Source organism: Scyliorhinus torazame, chromosome 7, assembly GCF_047496885.1.
Source record: "Scyliorhinus torazame isolate Kashiwa2021f chromosome 7, sScyTor2.1, whole genome shotgun sequence".
Taxonomy (NCBI): domain Eukaryota; kingdom Metazoa; phylum Chordata; class Chondrichthyes; order Carcharhiniformes; family Scyliorhinidae; genus Scyliorhinus; species Scyliorhinus torazame.
The window spans coordinates 267,821,115-267,842,514 of record NC_092713.1 but is presented as its reverse complement, the minus strand read 5'-3'; the positions used below and the strand labels follow the sequence as shown (position 1 = coordinate 267,842,514).

Below are 21,400 nucleotides of genomic sequence, written 5' to 3'. Positions count from 1 at the left end.
AATCTTCACTCCTTAAGGAAACCATAAAGAGTTTATTCTTTTATTATCATGATTTACATGTTACGAAGCTCTGTCATTCTGTAGGATTTGAATTTTGCCATCTTGACAGAAAAAGGATGCTTGCTGATTCTAATTCTAAGACAATTTCCTGTTTTGAATCGTTCACTTTCATTTTCACATAAATTTAATTTGAAGGGACTTTCTTCAGTGAATCCATAAAATCAGCGCAAATAGAACATTTCTGAAGCAGCAGGTTTAATTGGACATGCAGTGAGGACATTCTGTAAATTAACATTGGGATATTTTGAAGAGTTTCACTGTTCCTAGTGAAAAGTTTCCAAACACTCAAGAGGCAGGGACTGCAGTATCTATGTTACTTGTTTCTTTGCTCACCTGAACTAAAGATTCCAGCCTGAGGTCTTCCTGCTCTGTATGTTTTATTACATGAAAACCCATCACTTTAAATAGAGATTTGTGTCCCTCCCCCATCCCCTCAATCTTCCCTCTACTTTCCATTGTCTGTCTTCTCCACCAACCTTGTTGCCTTCCGCATAGCTTCCCTGGTCTTCATCACAGTGCATCAGGAGCAGTGTAGCGCTGTGGCAGTAAGCTTTGTTGTCCGCACCTCAAAGTCTCTTGCCAACTGAGGGCTGCCTTGCGCACGCCACTCTTTAGCAATCGGATTTGATGCTGAGTGATTTTCCACTGGTGGGACACAAAATTGAAAGACCTGACAGGAATGAGCATTCATGAGATGCAAATAAATGCCAAAGGGGTGACTGACTCACCATTAACCCGCCATTGGGAGAATTGCAAGGTCAATTAATGCTGGCATGTTTCCGACTTTTAGACTCGTGCCAGATTCTCCGTGCCTGCCCGCCACCAAACCTGCCGCAGGTGGGTTGGGAGAATTCTACCCAATGCTCACTCCTCAGAACAGTCCATAACAGTTTTCAGAAGTTAAATAAAAAGTGTTCATTGCTGGGGCTGCTGTTCATTAAGGGCGAGATTTAACTATTGTGTTGCACCCGGCGTGGATCTGGGTGCACCGGTTAAATCGTGGGAAAAGGCCAAAATCAAGATTCGTGCGGGCGCAAATCAGTTTGCAATCTTACCGGCCCGCACCCGATGGCGAGTTCTGGTTCTCTCCCAAATATGGCAAGCATAACATGATACCTCATTTGCATTCATTTCCATCTCATTAGCGAGATTGAAGTCGAATGCAACAACCTCCCGGGAATTAATCAACTCCCCAGCAAGAAATCTGGTGGGCATCGTTTACTATTTCTTTTTTAAAAAGTGAAGCTGGTGCAATGACTACTGAGGATCAACGAGGAGATGAGTAGCCATTTCCATTCTCCGGCATGTAGCTCAAAGGCACCGCAGCTGCTGCCCCAGTGCTCCGGGTGGGTGGGAGGGGACCCTTCAGGGGGCTCGTTCGGGGGGGCTGAAGCATCACAGGTCAGGGGTCACCCCTGGGCCGGAGGGGATTTGCGTCTGTGAAGCCTTCAGGCCAGCTTCAAATATTGTAAAGACCCTTAACAGGGGCAATTACAGCTGCTGCCAAACATTTCCAGAACAGAGTCCTGTTCTTGGATCTATGCTAAAGGTCACCTTAACTCCCTTTGATTGTGAGCAGCCTCTAGCTTCGCAGCTGGAGGCTATTGCTAATGAGGGATTGGCCTTGTTAGTTGTGAGAATGCTTCATAACTTTCAAGTGGCTTCTGGTGGGAACACATGCCATGTCTCAGAGGATGATTAGTGCAAACAGTCGGCGGGGAATGCTCTTCATTAACAGTAAGGGGTCCCACTCCCTGAATGTTCCGATTGTGAACAACCACTGCCTCCGTATCATGCACGTGTGTACATGCTTCCCGGGGGCGTGCATGGCAGCTACACCCTGGGACAGCCGGACACCCCCGACACCTTTGAGGACGACCCCAGGATAATGGGTTGACTCTTGGGGTATAAGGTACCTGCTGATGTCCTGGTTTATGATGCCAGTGCAGAGTGCGGAGACCGTGGCGGAGACCCGATATAACAAAGCCTATGTTACCACCCGTGCTGTCATTGAGCAGTGCCTGGACCCCCCTGCAATCCATCCTTACCCCCAATCTCCCCTCCCCATTCCCCTCCTTTCCAACCAATGCCCCCTCCCCCCTCTCCCCGTTCCCCACACCCCACATATCAACCCTCCGTGCCTCCCCGATTACCTGTTCCACCCACAGAGGGTCTGTGTAACATTTCTCCAGGCTGATAGGCTTGTGTTGGCACTGTCACCTGGTCAATATACAAGGCAGGAGAGTGATGATCACTCGCTGTGAGGAAAGCTCTGGTGCTCCTCAGTTAATGCCAAAGTCTAACTCCTGCCTTTCTGCTGACAACGCGTTCACACCCGCCAGCTGAATAGGGTCTGCATCAGGGGCGTTTTATCTTTGACCACTGTGCCCGGGGGGCAGGGGGTGGGGAGAGCGGAGGGCAACAGGGGAGTGGGGGTGCAGGCTGGCCCGCTATGAAGATTTTCGTGACAGAGACTTCACATTTATATGGGGTAACATGTTATAATTGTGCACATTTGACATTTCGATTCCCCCTAGCTACAGGTCCTATGCCTCCCATAGTGTCCACACAGTGATCCTCTCCCTTCTTGATCTTTCGTGGTCTCCAGCTAAGTCTAGTTGTGTCCCTAGGATGCACAGCAGAGATACAGGCAGCCTGCTGCTTCCCGTGTCTGGTGGCCTTTGCTGTCCTTGGCAGATGTCCACAGGAGGGCCTGGAGCCAGAAGGCCCTGGCCGACGTACCGGTGTCATCGGCATCAACATGTCCCCCTGTTCTGCCCGCTGACCTTCAGATGCGCCGCTGTTAGGAGGGGGGATTTGGAAAAACTGAAGACTGATGTCATCTCCTTGGTGGCAGACCCCAGGTTGGCCTCCAGCGCGTCCTCATCACTGACTGTGTCCATAGGGCCCTGGGGGTTTCCATGGGGTGGAGAGACAGCCGGAGTGAGCTTCAGAAGCCTCTGAGTCATCTGGTTCTGCCAGTCCTGCAGGCTCCCCATTGTCTGCACTGTGGTATCGATGCCCTTAGCAATGCTCCTCAGTGACTGGGTCAGGCTCTGCAGTGCCTCGGCAATGTCCATCTGTGTCTGGGACATGTCCCTCAATGACTGGGACATGATGTCAAGCCCCTCAGCCATGGTCATCACAGACTGAGCTATGCCTTGGGCACCACAACACAAGCCATGGATGTTGTGCTCCAGGCTCTGCACTGCGATTGCCACCCCAGCAGTGTTGGCCTTGGTGCCACACATTGTCAGCATCATCTGCAGTGGCTGTAACCTTTGGGACTATGCACTCGCTGGAATGTCGCTGACATCCTCTTCTGAATCTCACGGCTGGGTCCCATCATCTGCATCAAATCTGGGATAACCTTGTCCAGAGGCTTGGCATCTGACTGGGACCCAGCTGAGTCCTGGGATCCAGACCTCCGACTGCTGACTCCCTTGGATGTTCCTGCCTCCACCTGATGTGCATCACCAAATTGTGCCCCAGAAGTCTGTCCATTAATGTCACCCACCGAGGTGTGTCTCGCTGCATTGGTGGAAGGTGAGAATGATATCTGTGACGCACCTATGGTGCTCTCCTTGGAGGCGAGGTGGTCTCTTGGGTGGCAGTGGGGAAACGACTCTGGATGGCCTGGCCTCATCAGATGGAGATCCTGCGAGACAATGGACATGTGGTCAGTGAGAGGGATGGATCATTTTGTATGACATGAACAACTCATCTAAGTGAAGGGGCAGCGGACCCTCGCCTCTGTGGCACAAGCCAACCTCGCTGTCGGTGACTGCTCTCTCCTCGGACAACCCCGCAAATTCCAGGGCCCATTCCTCATAGGAGATGAGGACTTGAATCTCTGGTACTCTGTCCCGGTCTTGCCCTTTTCCAGGGCAGTATGGTAGCATTGTGGATAGCACAATTGCTTCACAGCTCCAGGGTCCCAGGTTCGATTCCGGCTTGGGTCGCTGTCTGTGCGGAGTCTGCACATCCTCCCCGTGTGTGCGTGGATTTCCTCCGGGTGCTCCGGTTTCCTCCCACGGTCCAAAGATGTGCAGGTTAGGTGGATTGGCCATGATAAATTGCCCTTAGCGTCCAAAATTGCCCTTAGTGTTGGGTGGGGTTACTGGGTTATGGGGATAGGGTGGAGGTGTTGACCTTGGGAAGGGTGCTCTTTCCAAGAGCCTGTGCAGACTCGATGGGCCGAATGGCCTCCTTCTGCACTGTAAATTCTATGATTATTATGGGCTATCTTCTGCGGGGACAAAGAGAGGGCATTGGGGCCGCACGCTTGATGGGTCAGGGGGGTCTATAGTAGGTGGCATGGGCGAGCACTGCACCTGGACATGAAGCGGTTTTGCTGCTGGGTGCCAGGAGGTTCTGAGGAGCAAGCATGAAGATCGGATGTGGAAAGGGCGGCCAGTGATTTGTATGGGGGGGGTTGAGAATTTATGGGGTGGCAGGTGGAACTGATGCCAGGAGAGAGGTGGTAACCTACCCTTGCAGCTGGGTGGAGGTCGTTGGTCTTCTTCTGACATTGAACGGCGGTCCTCCTTGTCATGCTGCCCACACGGACAGCCGCTGCCACTATCTCCGAGGTGGTATTGGTGGCCCTGCTGCTGACCCTCCAACCCCCTCGGGGAACAGGATGCCCCGTCTCGCATGGCTGTCGTCTGGAAGCCTGGGCAGGTCGGCAACCAGAAAGCAAGGAACAGGTCTGTGTGCTGCCATGCTTGTGTGTTGAATGGGAGTAAGTGGTGAGGGATCGTTCAAAAGCCACTCCTCCTTGTTAGGGCGAGCGCTGAGGCGCGAGTCTGGCGGCGAGACAGCCAGTAATGGCGAGAAGCTTGTGGGGGCTCATTTCCGGCTCTGAGCGCCGTTAAATATGGGCTGCAATCTCGCCAACGCTGCTGTTGAGCAGCACCCCGCCAATCGTGCCAAAAATGACACTGATAAGTTTCCCCGTTAAATCGCGCCCGAAATCATGGATTTCTGGAGCTGAGTGCAAATGCTGCAGTCTTGCTTTCAGTTGCTGTTTGCTGTCTGAATAAATGAAACAAGAAACATATTGCTGAGTAGCAATAAGTGCAGCAATCCACCACAGTCTTCCAAAACTGAGGGTAGCCTTAAAAAGCCTATTCTTCAGACATGTTGAAAGCATAATGTCACTACACGAGTCATTTAAATGATAGGTTTTATCATGCTGCATACTCTCTCTGTTCACTGTCGTCCCAGAATAAAATCAAAACGACGTTTTTACATGGAAACCACTGAGACAATTACTTTTTCCAATCCAGCATGGGTTTTGTACTTCTTAGGCTCGGTACCCACGAATATTTCCAGGCTAATTCGGAACAAGCTGTACAAAACCCAGTGCAAAACCATTTCAAAATGATCTATTTTAAAATAGCCTCTTGAAGTGGTTTCAAATGGATAATTAAAGCATGAGCCAATTGCTTTCATGTGAGCACATGGGAAAAATTCATTGAAGTCAATTCCAAAGTACATAAAAAGCAAACAGGCTGCAAACTGAAACCAAAAACTATCGCTGTTGACTGAGGAACACTAGATACTGATCCCATTAATTGAAAAATTAGCTTCCTGCCTTAAGCAAACTTTTTTTTTTGATTGGTGGAATAACAACATGGCCCTTTTCCATCATTAGAAATGGGAGAAGTGGTGCTCGGAAGCCACGTTTTGTTCCTTGACATGGTAGAACACGACTTTGAGCAGCTAGATGATGCTATTACTCACTGAGTTGCACATCTCAGATCATCTCAGAGTGTTCTGGGTGAAGTAGTAGGTGTTTCATAGAACCATAGAAATAGGATCAGAGAAATGTACAGCACAGAATGAAGCCACGTGGCCCATTGTGCAATTGCTGATTCTTTGAAAGGGCAGTTGTACCTATTCTGCACTTTTTGTCCAGAACTTTGTAAAACCCTTATCCCTAAGTAACTGTCCAACTCTATTTGAACATTATTTATGGAATCAGTTTCTACCGCCAGTACTGACAGAGGGTGGGATTTTCTGACTAACCTGCCGCCTGGGATTTACCAACTCATCCATTGTCAATGGGATTTCCCAGTGATTGCACCCCTCATCGCCAAGAAACCCATGGGCTGGCCTGGGCACGGAATATCCCGCTGGTGGGAACAGCCGGTAGATCACACTGGGAGTGTTTCAGATCCTGACAACTCTGAGTGAAGAACGATTCTCCTAACCTCCCATCTGGATTTCTTACCAATGTTTTAATCCACCCCTGCATCCACAGGCAGCCAATTAGAAAACTTCTTCTAGTGTCATCCCCGGTTATCTCGCTGGTGTGTACATTGATAACATGGGAGATCGGAGAGCAGGTCATTTACATGACCCTGTTCAGCAATATGGCTCATTTAGGGTCCCAGCAGAAAGAGGAATTAGAAAACGGAAGAGACAAAAAACAGAAAGCTCCAGTCAGTGACTTTCTTAAAGTTCTATCAGTCTTCCAAGTGAAATGTTAAACTCAAGACCCTATCTGCCGGCACGTGGATATAAAATATTTCAAGCACTATTCAATATAGAACCTGGTGTCTTTGTATAGCATTCATCATTCAATCAACACCTCTAAAACAGACATTCGGATCATTTATCTCATTCCTCAATGCTATGTGAAAATTGTTGCTATATTTGCCTACCGTATAACAGTGTATACACTCCAGCGGTGCTCCCTCCCAATTGCTGTGAAGCAGTTCAAACTGCTGGGGGACATGAAAGATACTATCTAAATGCAAGTTATTTTTTTCTTCTTATCGCTGATTTATGCTGAGTTAATTATTCAGACAGGAGTATAGTAGATGCACTGCAGTAGATCCCAGGTTAGAAAGGAAAAAAATTACTGGATGTCATGTCCTGATCACAATACAGTCACACCACTGGGAGCTCAGAATGAATTTCAGTTCTGATGCCCATCGTGATCAATAGCACAAGGGCTGGATCTTCCCTTTCTCGTAGAGTAAGTGAGTGCAGGATAGCCATCTGATCTCTTCATTTTCCTGGCTCAGAGATTATTTGTAACGTGGGACTGGATCCCAGCAGGATCCTCGCACCAAAAGGAGCTTGGATAATGAGGGGTAGAAAATCAGCAGCTAGCTTTGCACCCGGATGATTCCCTTTTCTCTTGGCCTCAGTTGAAAACATAATCAGGCAGGTATCAAATGGCTTGGCTCTTTGCTGTTGCCCAAAGCAAACTTTACCCTCAACATTTTTAGGAGCAGCAGGGAGAGGAGAGAATTGTGAGGGAAAAGAAATAAGGGTATTTTAAAAAGCTATATGGATAGAGGAAAACATCAAATCTGAGTAAGTAATGGAGCATTGACAATTTGATGTCAAAAAGTTGATTGATAGTTTAATTTTGTTTTAAATTGATTTTATTAAAACAAGAAGAAGCAGTGGCAGAGAGGGGGGAAACTATCAACAACGACCCATTCTGTTTAAACTGGAGAAAATGGCAGGCAATGGACAAAAGTTGGGGAAAGAAATTTCCCAAGTCCATGAGCTTGAAAACAGGGGGCCAGTGCTCCCACCTAAAGGAGTTAGGAACCTATGTGCTAATGCCAGTTATAAGGTACCATTTTCAATTCTCATACCAACTGGAGTGTGTGCCCTGCAGTGGTTGCTGAACTCATCAATGTTTAAAGGGATCACTGCAAAGGCCATGCAATAACAGGAGACAATCAGATGGAAAGGTGATTTTGTGCAGTCGGAGGAGGAGTAACATTCCTTCATGATGTTGACCCTCCCTCTGCAGTCATCCCTGAGAAACTCCTCACTCCCCTCCATCCCCCAACAAACTGTACCAGCAAAATCTGCATTGGAACCACCAGGTTTTCTAGAAGGCAAATCATTTGGCGAACATTTAAAATGGAAATTATTTGATGTTTTTTGTCAAGGGTCTTGGCATTCCACCAACAGAACAGGTGACCTACCCCTATCTGGTGAGTATTTGTGATTGCTGCTAGTAGTATGTCTGTATTTCAGGATTATTTAAACAAGGCTGCCTCCTTCAGCCCAGCAAAGTCCAGCAGGGCCATGGACAGAGGTTCCCAGAAGGCAGATGCTGATATTTATGGTCAGGTTGAAAGACTGGCAGATTTTTGAGCCCTTTGTGTTTTGCATTTGCGAACAATAAGGATATATAAACACAGGATCTCCCTTGAAATGTCTGTTTCTTTCAAATCAGTTTCACAAATTTAATATCAATGTTCCCAAAGGAAAGATCAAAGCAATAGATCTGTATTCATATGAAAGAATAACTTTGACACAAGTTAAGTGCAGCAGGCAAAAAAAAACTGCAAACATGAAAACCAATGATCGTGGGCTCAGTACCAGAGGCCCATTGACCCCACCCAACCCTTCACCCCTCACCCCATTGGAATATCATGGAAATATATCCCAGCAGGCATCATTATCTTCAGGTAAGCGGTTCAAGAAGGCAGCTCACCACCACCTTCTCAAGGGCAATTAAGGATGGGCAATAAATGTTGGCCTAGCCAACGAAGCCCACATCCCAGAAAAGATGAATTTAAAAAACAGGATGACAAAGATGATGGACTCAGTAAGATTGATAAAATCATTGGCAAGTTATCTAACTGGATGGAAGTGGCAACGTAAAGCAGAAGATGACGACAAAAAGATGATCGGGGTGTGGTGGTGGGGAAGGCTTGACTGAGGGAAGGGGCAGTGGCCAGTGAGGTTTTTCAGAGAACTGTTTCAAATAGTCAGCAGTCAAGCTGATATCGAGAAATGCCTTTCTTGTTTAATAGTGAATGTAGTAAAAGATTGCAGGGGGCATTAAGCTGAGTAGCCAGGGAAGTAGTATAGAGATTGATCATATTTAAAGGGATCTGGACCAATTAGCCAGATTACCTCAGATGGACTTTAATGGACATGAATGTAAGTTTATGCGAAGGGGAAGAGGAAACATTAAGTGCGTATATGATGAAGGGATGTCCATTAGCCGAGATGGAACAGGAAAAGGATTTGGATGTGATTATCGAACATCCACTGAAGTTTCCAGTCAATGTGCAGTTGCTGTCAACAAAGTTAATCACATTTTAAAATGTATCTCAAGGGCAAGCGGTTTCTTTTTTTCCTTTTGCCAATTTGCTCTTCTTGTCTTACCTGTTTCTCCTTAATTCCTTGCTGCAGTACAGTCATACAGGTATTGGTCAACCTCTGGTATCTCACCCAAACAGTATTTTTGCCATGTGTGAGCCAGAACAGTGTCACAAACTATTTAACTTCAGTGGCCAACACAACTGGAGCCTATCCTGCCTTCCTCCAACATCTGATCATGTGCAATCCAACAACAAAACACCAACTTGTATTTATAAAGCACTTTAAATTTAACAAAACATCCCAAAGCGCTTCACAGGAGGGTGAGAAGCAAAAGTTGACACCAAGCAGAGCAACATAAGGAGATATCAGAGCAGTTAGCCAGTAGCTTCATCAAAATAGGAGGTTTTAAGCATCTTCTTAAAGGAGGAGAGAGGGACAGAGTGGAGAGGTTTAGGAGAGGGAATTCTAGAACTTAGAGCCTAGATAGTGGAAGGCAAGGCCACCACCTGTGGTACAGTAATTAAAATTGGGATACTCATACAGTCACAATTAGATGAGCGCAGATATCAAGGGCCGGAGGGGAATTACAGAAATCGGGTGGAGTGAAGGAAATCGTAGAAGGAATTTGAAAATAAGGATGAGAATTTTAAAATTGAAATATTGTTTAATCAAGAGCCAATGTCGTTCAGCGAGCACTGCGAGATCAAAATCTTTGCTGACTTCCTAATTCAGGACACCAGGGCTAAATTCTTTGGCATTAATCCACCTTCATCCCGGAGTTAACCCAGGACTCTTAGTTTACGTGGCTCAATTACTCACTGTCTTAGCCAATTAGGAGACTCCAAAAAAATTCTATGAAATAGATTGTAATGTAATACAGGATATTAGTGAGATACATTTGGAGCACTGGGCAGAATCCTGTGGAGGCAACAAGGGTCTCACCTGTCACCTGGAGAGCCAGTGAGGCCCCCTTTGCGGTTCGGGGTGGAGACGGGCAGATGGCAGGGTCCCCTCCCACCTGATTTAAATTCCCTCTCATCAGCAAACTCACCACAGGGGAGGGCACAGGATTCTGCCTCTATAGGCAGTTTTAAAAGAGAAACAATGGTTTTTAAAACATTCCAAAGAAAGCAACAAACGGGCTTTGTAAGTTCATTTTAATTGAAAGTGTGGACATGATCCAGGTTTCTGAACCGCTGTGAGCAATGGGAGCTGGGCTTTAGCTGGGCATTCTGCTGTTATACTTATTGCTGAATTTCAGTCTAATAACAAGGAGAAATCAGTTGCAGCAAACATGGTTTTGGGACCAACGAGCTTGTGGTTCGAAAACCTCAGGTTTTAACAGCAAGGCATCTTTGGAAAGAGCAGATATACAGTAATTATTAAACACAAAATTAAGTTATTATTAAACACAAATTAATGAATGCAAATTAAGGAACTACTAAACACATTCACAAGGTATGTTGCTTAAATGGGTTGAACTGCAGCATTGGCTGCAGCCTCGGTGTGCCTTACCTCAACAGAACTTTGGTAAACTCTCTGAATGTGACATGGACAATTAGAAGTACATCCTTCTCTGCCCATCCATTCAAAGGGTAGACGAGTGCTCTCTGCTCCACAAATGAAAGGTGACTGCATGCCTCTTGCCAGAATCGAACTAAGCCGATGCAAAATTTGTAACGTTTATTTAGGATGGGCCATAAAAGGGACTGGATCATTGAAAATTTCCTTTTCACTTCTGGGTTTGAATCAAGTCAACACCGATGGGAAAGTTCTGTGGTCGGTCAATCCAGGACAGTCTCAGGCTGCTCCTTAACAAGCACAATCCACTACTTTATCCTACACTTCTGAAATTAGGGTTAAGGAGTTACGTTAGAACAGAGTTGAGGAGATTTACTATGATTTCAGGAGGTTGCATGGGACAGAGTGTTCAATTGAATTTACAGCAGAGAAACAGGCCAGGCAGCCCAACGAGTCTATGCTGGTGTTTCAGTTCCCGGTGATCTTCTTCCCACTTAACCTCATAGCCAATTATTGTAGAAGGAGCTTTATACAATATCATGTCACATGGGAGTGTTTGACAAGGCAGAGTAGAAAAAGCAGTTTAAAAACAAAATCTAGTGCCAAGTAAAGAATATATAGTATTACTGCAATGACAATGACTGTGGCTGTGTTTCCAAATCACTGATTTGTTAATGCATTGTGTCAAAACAATACTCACCTTTCCGGTCCAATGACGAGATTGAGTTTCTAAATCTTGTGTTTTCTTTTTTTCTTTCAGTCAAACAAGGTTCCTGTGGTACAGCCATCCCATGCAGTCCACCCCCTCACACCTCTCATCTCGTACAGCAATGAGCACTTTGCTCCCAGTTCCCACTCACCGCACCTTCCAGCTGAAATCAACCAGAAAACAGGTAGGAGGATCGGCACTTCAGGTTGTCATTATGTCAATCGTTTGCTGTGATGCTGCTGATAAGATAACAACCGCAGTGTAAGAGAGCCAAGTCCAGATCCAGAGTTCATGCTTGAGTGGAGAGAAGCAGATTGTAATCTTAGTCAAGGATGGAGAGGATTCAGGGGAGGAAGATGCTATCTATCCATCCGTACACTGTGAGTCTGGTGGGACACTGTGGCACTGAACCTTGGGCCATTATAGTACCATGGAGTGTGGACCATTGCAATTTCATTCAGTATCAAGTTAAAGCTACATCTTGGTATCTTCCTTGGCAAAACAGAGAATAAATTGGAAGTGAATATTATGATTAGGAACACCTCAGCATTTTGTTGCAGCTGGCTACAGATGGCATTGGCAGCTGTCTGTAAGATGCCACATAACCTCATGCACACGGCAGCAGTTGTGACAAAATAGAAATGGGTAATAAATTGAAAGAAAAAGAAATGGCTTAACTTCTACAAAGGCCTGCTTCAATTTCAATGAATAGAATTACTACAACACCAGGTTAAAGTCCAACAGGTTTGTTTCAAATAACTAGCTTTCGGAGCACTGCTCCTTCCTCAGGTGAATAGAGAGGTGGGTTCCAGAAACATATATATAGACAAAGTCAAAGATACAAGACGATACTTTGAATGGGGATGGGCTTGGGCTTGCAAAATCCTATGAACTGTCCTGGTTTGAGACAATTCACACCTCTTTAACCTGGGATTACACCTCTCTCTGGATCTGTAAAGACTTAATTACCTGCAAATGCTCGCATTCGAAGTATCATCTTGCGTCTTTGAATTTGTCTATATATATGTTTCTGGAACCTGCCTCTCCATTCACCTGAGGAAGGAGCAGTGCTCCGAAAGCTAGTGATTTGAAACAAACCTGTTGGACTTTAATCTGGTCTTGGAAGACTTCTTACTGTGCTCACCCCAGTCCAACGCTGGCATCTCCACATAATGAATAGAAGCACATTGATCAGAGAGGGCAGTGGACAAGTTGTCAAATTATTCCGATTCAAGCAAACGTCTTGAAATGAAATTATTTTACGTTTGTTCCACAAAGAGTTTCCCGCTTGCAGCTCTCATTACCTTCTCCCAAAAATCTTCCTACTTTAACGGAACAATTCACATTCCTATAAATAATTTGTGAACCATTTTGTCAGTGATCTGCTCCCAACAAGAAATCAAACCAGAAGTGAAGACAGAAAATAAAGTTGCTTTGAGGAAAGTTGCAACTGGAGGTACCAATCTACAGCATGTAGGCTGGAGAGTTCGGGCGCGATTCTCAGTCCTCGTTGTGCTCTCGCTCAAGCGAAACAAGGCCAGTGAATAGCGGGAGAGGCAGAAAACGAGAACCGTGCCAGGTGCCCAACAGTTTGCGATGCAACCGGTCCACTCCCATTGGCGAAATCGGCGTCTTGCCGTAGCGTGGCAAGAAACCAATTATCATCACTTAAACCCTATTTCCATACAATGTCCAATGGCCTCCTGTCATTCAGTGTCCTCCCCAGCAAGTGGTCACGATGGCGCCAATTAGTACTCCTTTTAAAAAATGCGAACCTGGTGGAAGGGCTTCTGTGGGGAGCCGAGGACGTGAATAGCCAACTTTGCTCACAGGCAAAGGGCCTGGAGGTGCTGGACGTGCAGTCCCAGCGCTCAGTGAGGGGTGGGGGACCCTCCACCAGGGGTGGCTTGTCATGTGAGGGTGGGGGGGAGGCATTAGGGGGGTAACCAGGGTACAACTGTGCGTGGCACCAACATGCCACCCCTGGATCATGTGTACCCATTCCTGGGGCAACCCTTGTCCCTGCCTGTCTGCCCAGCCAACCATCCATAACCCGCACCGACTGCTGGGGCCTCCGACCGTACGGCTGAAGGCTATCGCTAATAGAGAATTGGAAACCGTGTTAAGTGAGCACTTCACACAACCCAAGTGGATTTCCGTGGGTGGGCATGCCATGTGGGAGTCATTGCCTAGCATTCCAATCAAACCTTGATGCATATACACTGTGCTTGAACACTGCGGGAGGCAACACCACACACGCAACAGCCAACATCCAAACACCCAGGGGATGGTACACAGCTCTGGGGACATGCCCACGGCCAGAGGTTGGGTGAGTGCCATGGGGGGGGGTGCCTGGAGAGATGGGCCATGGGTTCGAAAGAAGAAAATGACAGAGGCGTCATACTGGTTGTGCACAAAGGTGTTTATTGTGTTTTACAATTCCCCACTCTCCCAATGGTGTGGCATCGCCCCCACCTCCTGCCTCCTCACCCCTACCTACCTCCCCACCTCCTCTCCCCTCCCCCGGTGCCCTCAGTGAACCTCAATGTGCTTTGTCCTCCTAGCTCTACCACTACTTCTCGGTGTTTTCCCAGGATGCACATCTGAGGTAGAGGCTGCCAGCTGCTTACCTTGTCCCGTGGCCTTCGATGTCCCTGGCGGTACTGGGTGATATCCCCCAGTGAGGCGGACATTCTGCTGAGACCCTCTGCCATGGCTGTCACCGACTGGGCGATGCCTTGGGCAGATTCACTAATGTTACTGACATCGTGCACCAAGCTCTCCATTGCGGTCGCCACCCGAGCAGTGTTGGCCTCTGTGCCACGCATTGCCGGTGACATCTCCAGTGCCCGGAGTCTCTAGGACTCCTCCAAGCGGATATGGATCTGCTGGAGTGACGTGACACCTCCCTCTGAATGTCCTGACCGCACCCAAATGCCTCCATCAGCTCCGGAATGACCTCTTCCTCAGCATCAGGCTGGGATCCAGCTGGGTCCTGGGATCCAGCAGAACTTCAACTGTTGTCTCTCCTGGGAGTTCCTGTCTCCACCTGATGTACATGAGCAGCAGCAGAGTGGTGTTCACCAGATTATGCCCCAGAAGCCGGACCACTAACATGCCCCACTGAGGTGCATGTATCTGCGCTGGTGGAAGGTGAGGCTGACAGCTGAGACTCAGCAAGTACGGTGGCATCCTCGGAGCTCTCCTCTGAGGTGGCCTTCTGGGTGGCAGGAGATGATGGTTCCTCACCTTCGCTGCGTCCGCCAGCCTCCGCGTTGGTGACTGATCTGTCCTTGGCCACACCAGTCACCTACAGGGCTCGCACCTCGAAGGTGGTGAGTACCCTGATGTCTGGCACACCACCACCAGTCTGGGCCCTCTCCTCGTGATTATGGGAGAGCTTTTCCTGAGGAGACACAAAGGGGGAATTGTTAGACACCTGTGTGATTCACAGTGGTGGGAGAGGGTGTGTGAAGGAAGGGTTGAGGGAGTTGATAGTGGGAGGGTGTGGCAGATAGATTTGGGGGGGGGGGTTTGAAGGGGGAGGGGGGTGGACGCTCCCGTGGGGGCAGAAAGATCTCAGCGGGTGCGTCGGTGTCTACTCATTTGTGTTGCCTGGTGTAGGTCATTGACCTTCTTCCTGCACTGAAGGCCAGTCCACCTGGTCACACTCCCAGAGCTCACTGCTGCTGCTATCTCGTCCCACGCGACACTGGCTGCCCGATGGCTGACTCTCCAGGACCCTCGGGGAAACAGGACATCCCTGCTGGCCTCCACAGCATCTAGCAGCCCCAGGTCAGTGACCCTAAATCTTTGGGCTGGCCTTCTGGCGCCATTGTTGCGAGCTGGCTGGGGTTGGCTGAGCAAGTGCCGCATAAGTGCTGATCAACATTGTAAGTGGGGGCTGGCGAGTGCGGTGCCGGCAAATCAGCTGGCGAGCCTTCATTTGCCATGCGGCCTCATTAAGTGGACCAATTAACGTTGAGTTGCATTGCCGGCCTCGGTGAGCTGAATGCCAAGAAGCTCCTGCTCGCTAAAACACTTGGAAATCTTTCCGGAGAATCGCGCCCTAAGTCCTCTTTATTGCAATAGCTAAATTTCCCAATCCTTGCTGAAAAACCCTCAACACAGTCCCTTTACCAGTCAATGAGGAAAATGCTCCCTTAAGTACTTGATAAGTGGATTGCACAGTGTGCAGCTGAACCATAGGAATCAGAAGGCTCCTTCCCTTTGTTGCTCAATAATAATGTTGGTGAACCACAAGCCTTCCCTTATATCCATCAAATGACCACACGACCAGTTAGTTAGTTCAAAAGATGGTTTATTTACATACACAAGCGTTATCTCAACATGCAAACACAATATCTACTATGAGTTAAACTATACCTATCAGCTACAATAACCTATACTTAACTTCAGGGCGACAAGCACTGTGCAAATGGATAAGGCCTTTATCTGGATTTCACTTGGCTGGTTCGAAGAAAGTGGCTCTGTCTCAGCTGGGCACATCCGTCAGGTAGCGATCGTTGGTCTTGAACTTGGCTGGCTGTTCCTGCTACGATTGGGTTGGCACAGGCCGGATCCAAAAGAGACAGAACACATGGCTGTGTCCTCTTTTATCCTTCTGGGATTTCGTGCTCTTTGGGGCGGTCCTTAACCTTGGACCCAATAGTTCGACAGGGCTCTGATCACTGTCTTCGATTTCGGCCAATAAAGGGGCGGGTGCCTTGGTAGCTGGGCGGGTCCTTAGCGGTCATTGATCTTGGCAGTTGTGCTTTCTGAGTAAGGGGAGTGGCGCCAATCAGTCTGTGGCTGTGCCGGTTGCTTGATTGGAGTTCTATTGTCCTGGGAAAATGGACCATTAAAATGCAAATGAGCGGGGGTTTCGATCAGGTCTGGTTACCTGTGTTTCACAGACACATAGGCTCTGTATCTGTCTGAGTCCTGGGTTAGCCATAATTCCCATGGTCCTTTGCAGGTGGCCATCTTAGATGGCTACACCTTGTAATTGCTGAGCTGACTGGTCACAGCTGGATGCCAGTAATTGATCTTAAAATTCTCAGGCTAGGAAGATGAAACACTTCCCAGTGTATCAGCTCGTAGTTCCTGTTGGAAAGTGCACACTTCTAGGAAACATCTGACCCATGGTAAAACAGCCGCTAATGCACACTAGCCTTGTGGGTAAAAGGACAAACTAAAATTTAAAACAAAAACTCAATGAGAGTCAAGAAAGAACTTGCTCAGAAATGTTTTTTCCAAATTAACTTTGACAAAAATAAATGCCAGCATCTGTGTGCATGAAACAAGCATTGGGTGTCAGACAGTGGTTTAACCTTTTCCTTCCCAAGCAAACTAAAGGCATGTAAATTAATTAACGAAATGTGTGATTGTGGTATATTTGTGTCAGGGATTTGACCGGAAATAACAGTGAAAAGGCAAAGTGATCTTTACCTTGTGAGTAATATCTAAATGTCAAGTCAGGTCAATGTGTGACTGAGCTTTGGAGTCTGTGCTACTTAAAAGAGGTTGTGTCATCACGTTTGGGAGCTTTGTGGTCAAATTTAGTTTGTGGTAGAACTTGGAGTTTGCTCTGAACACTTTGTTGGAACCTTGCTGTCACAGTTTGTGTCAGAGGGAACGTTCAGTCTGCACCCAAACCTACATTCAATGTATTGAACCTTTCCTTTGCATTCCTTCATTATTTTGAGGTTCATTTTTAACATCAAACTTGAATGGTGCAATTTTAGCTCTGTCTACTTGACAGAAGGCTAGTTAGACTCAACGGCGTCCCATTCCCTTCCACATTTCCTCCACTTTATCCTGCTCTTCTGAACAGGTGAAAAGGTCACCTCCTGGAGATTGGAGATGGAGTGTGTGGAGGTGGGGTGGGGGTAGATTTGGTGTCCGGGATGTGGTGTTGGGTGTTCTAACACACAGAAGAGCCAACACAGTTGCATATGGTACAACACTTGTTTATTTAAACTCACTATTTACAACTTGGTCTTTGCACTCTGCACGTGGGGGGCTCCCTGCTTGTGGTGTTTCAACAGCTCTTTCATGCTTCCTTCTCCCCAGACCTACTGACCTCCAGGTGTCGTGCTCGTGCTTTTTATGTGGTTGGTGTTCTTGTCTGTGATTGGTTGTGGTGTTGTGTACTCTGATTTGCCTGTTAGTGTGTCCATCATGATGTGTGTGTTTGAATATCATGACATCCCCCCTTTTTACAAAGATATGTGCCTACGTGGTAATAAATATGATCGTGACGTGAGTGCATCTAAGAGTGTGTGTGTGTCGTGTGCAGCATGTGTCTATGACGGAACTATGTACATGGGGCGATGTCGAGTGCGTCACATGAATCCAGTTGTACCATAACATAACAGAAATGCGAACGAGAGAAGAAGAAAAAAAATTTTGAACAGTTGTCCAGTCAGACGACATCTGGAACGATAAACAACAACAGGTTATCATGTAAAATTGTCCAACTTATTAAACATATGAACTGTATTATAAGTCCATTCTAATGGGTTTGCGACGAATTCGGGTTGACCGCCTTAAGGGTGGATCAAGAACCACCGGCTGCTGTGCAGGCATGGCCATGGGTGGCGATGGAAAGGGCGTGATGTGCGGCAGCTCCACAAAGTCATCCTCGGAAGCCTGTTGAGGATCTGGCGTGTTGTGTGGCTGTGAACGTGGAAGTCGGCGAAGGGCGCGCCGATTGCGGCGACGCACGGAACCATCCGGCATGCGAACCAGGAACGAGCGGGGAGCCACTTGTCGGAGGACTTCGGCCGGTGCTGACCAGCCACCATACGGTTGATGGACGCGTACTTTGTCTCCGGAGGACAGGGGGGGCAGGTCCGTCGCTCGTGTGTCGTACCGACCTTTCTGGCGATCACGCTGCAGTTGCATGTCCCGAAGAACCGCCTCATGGTCTGTTGTCGGTGCCAGGACGGAAGGTACCGTCGTCCTGAGGGAGCGACCCATTAGTAGCTGCGCTGGCGAGAGGCCCGTGGATAACGGGGCCGATCGATAGGCCAGCAAGGCAAGGTTAAAGTCCGATCCGGCATCAGCCGCCTTGCACAGGAGCCGCTTTGCGATGTGGACACCCTTTTCAGCCTTCCCGTTCGATTGTGGATGCAGAGGGCTGGATGTCACATGAGTGAAACCATATGCTGCGGCAAAGGACGACCATTCACGGCTGGCAAAACAAGGTCCATTGTCTGACATGACAGTCCTTGGAATGCCATGTCGAGCAAACGTTTCCTTGCAGGCCCCAATGACTGCGGACGACGTCAGATCATGGAGAGGCATGACTTCCGGGTAGTTTGAGAAGTAGTCTATAATAACAATGTAATCTCTGCCGAGCGCGTGAAATAGGTCAACACCCACCTTCGCCCAGGGGGACGTCACCATCTCGTGTGGTAGAAGTGTTTCCGGAGGTTGCGCCGGCTGAAACCTCTGACAGGTTGTGCAGTTGAGCACCATGTTGGCTATGTCTTCATTAATACCCGGCCAATATACCGCCGCCCGGGCCCTTCGTCTGCATTTTTCGACACCCAAGTGGCCTTCGTGTAGTTGACGAAGAATCATCTGGCGCACACTGTGTGGAATGACGATCCTATGCGATTTCATAAGGACCCCGTCTATATTGGTGAGATCATCTCGCACATTGTAAAACTGGGGGCACTGCCCTTTTAGCCACCCTTCCGTCATGTGGCGCATCACTCGCTGCAGCAGAGGGTCAGTCGCCGTCTCTGCGCGTATGTGGGCCAGACAAGGATCATCAGCTGGCATATTTGCTGCTGTCAGAGTCACGTGTGCCTCAATTTGACGCACGAACCCCTCCGCATCTGGTGGTGTGCTCACTGCTCGGGAAAGAGTGTCCGCCACTATGAGTTCCTTCCCCGGAGTGTAGATCAGTTCAAAATCGTACCTCCTGAGTTTGAGTAAGATGCGCTGGAGGCGAGGAGTCATGTCGTTCAGGTCTTTGTTAATGATGTTGACCAGGGGGCGGTGGTCAGTTTCGACCGTGAATCGTGGCAGGCCATACACATAGTCGTGGAACTTGTCCAGTCCAGTTAACAAGCCCAGGCATTCTTTTTCGATTTGCGCGTAGCGCTGTTCGGTAGGGGTCATGGCTCGTGAGGCATACGCAACCGGGGCCCATGATGACGTGCTGTCTTTTTGCAGGAGTACCGCTCCAATACCAGATTGGCTGGCGTCTGTTGAGATCTTTGTAGGGCGAGTCGCGTCAAAGAAGGCCAGCACTGGTGCCGTGACCAGTTTGTGCTTGAGCTCCTCCCATTCCTGCTGATGCGACTGGTGCCAGTTGAATTCCGTCGATTTTTTTACGAGATGGCGCATGTTTGTTGTATGAGAAGCCAGGTTGGGAATGAACTTCCCAAGGAAGTTGACCATGCCCAGGAATCTTAAGACAGCCTTCTTGTCAGCCGGTCGTGGCATGGCTGTGATGGCGCTAACCTTGTCTGCATCGGGACGGACCCCGGACCTTGAGATGTGGTCCCCGAGGAATTTCAGCTCCGTCTGGCCGAAAGCACACTTCGCACGGTTGAGACGCAGGCCATTTTGCCGTATGCGGGTGAAGACACGTCGAAGACGATGCATGTGTTCCTGCGGAGTGGTGGACCAAATGATGATATCGTCCACATATACACGTACCCCTTCGATGCCTTCCATCATCTGCTCCATAATGCGGTGGAATACTTCAGATGCCGAAATGATGCCGAATGGCATCCGGTTGTAGCAGAATCTGCCAAAAGGGGTGTTGAATGTGCATAGTCTTCGGCTGGCCGGGTCCAGTTGGATCTGCCAGAATCCTTTGGACGCATCCAATTTAGTGAATATGTTGGCTCGCGCCATCTCGCTGGTGAGGTCTTCTCGTTTTGGGATGGGATAGTGTTCCCGCATGATGTTGTTGTTCAGATCTTTTGGATCTATACATATACGGAGCTCGCCAGAGGGCTTCTTTACACAGACCATGGAGCTGACCCATGGCGTGGGCTCCGTGACCTTGGATAGGACCCCTTGGTCCTGAAGAATCTGCAGTTGTGCCTTGAGGCGGTCTTTGAGAGGCGCAGGAACCCTGCGAGGTGCGTGAACGACAGGGATGGCGTCCGGTCTGAGTCGAATCTTGTACGTGTGTGGCAATGTCCCCATGCCTTCAAAAACCTCCTGGTTGTGAGCGAGGAGGGAATGGAGATTCGCGTGGAACTCAGCATCCGGGAAGTCGGATATCTCATCTGGAGAGAGAGACATGATGCGCTGTACCAGGTGAAGGACCTTACACGCTTGTGCGCCCAGTAACGAGTCCTTTGATGAGCCCACAACTTCGAAGGGGAGTGTGGCCGTGTACCCCTTGTGAGTCACCTGTAGCTGGCAAGATCCTACGGACGGGATAACGTTCCCGTTATAGTCAACCATCTTAAGCCGGGATGGTGTGATGAGTGGTTTGACCTTCATGGCCTGGACTGCAGAGTAAGCAATCAGGTTGGCGGATGCGCCGGTGTCCAGACGGAAGGCGACGCGCGATCGGTTGACCGTCAGGGTGGCACACCACTCATCGTCTGGATTGATGGCATTGACCTTGTTGACATCAATGACGGCAACTCTGAAGTCATCCTGGTCATCTGCATCACTTAACTGGAAGTCTTGATGCGTGGGCTGGACGGTCCTGACTCGTGTGCGAGGTTGTCGAGGATGCGCCGGATCCATGGGTTGAGCCGCACGACAGCGGGCTGCGTAGTGGCCTATCATGGCACATCTGTTGCACTGTTGGTATTTTGCAGGACATTGCCCTTTTAAGTGTAGACCTCCACACTTGCTGCACGTCATGACGTCACGGCGTTCGTTGCGCCACTGCGCATGCGCAGTGCGATCTTGCGGTGGGCGCGCCTGCGCAGTGCGTCCCTCGTTGTGGCCGTTATTCTTGGCGCGCACCTGCGCGGGAGACCGCGAAAAGCGCGGGAAGCGGCCGCTGTCGTCCGGGCCGTGGGGCGG

At 48.7% G+C, this 21,400-nt stretch overlaps 1 protein-coding gene and 1 long non-coding RNA gene across 14 annotated transcripts in view; one reads left to right on the top strand and one right to left on the bottom strand.

Annotated features, from left to right (window-relative positions):
* Nucleotides 1-21,400, top strand: part of LOC140427025 (transcription factor 7-like 2) — a 309,025-nt gene that overhangs the window by 224,106 nt on the left and 63,519 nt on the right. For all 13 annotated transcript variants that reach the window (XM_072512433.1, XM_072512432.1, XM_072512431.1 and 10 more), the window contains one exon: nt 11,435-11,567. In XM_072512433.1, the coding sequence (XP_072368534.1) occupies nt 11,435-11,567 (133 nt within the window). The remainder of the gene's footprint in view (nt 1-11,434; nt 11,568-21,400) is intronic.
* LOC140427027 (uncharacterized) overlaps nt 10,314-21,400 on the bottom strand; it is a 73,816-nt gene continuing 62,729 nt past the window's right edge. Inside the window, exons 3-4 of the long non-coding RNA XR_011948364.1 lie at nt 11,375-11,546; nt 10,314-10,506 (exon numbers count right to left, since the gene is read on the bottom strand). This is a non-coding gene — a long non-coding RNA (uncharacterized lncRNA). The remainder of the gene's footprint in view (nt 10,507-11,374; nt 11,547-21,400) is intronic.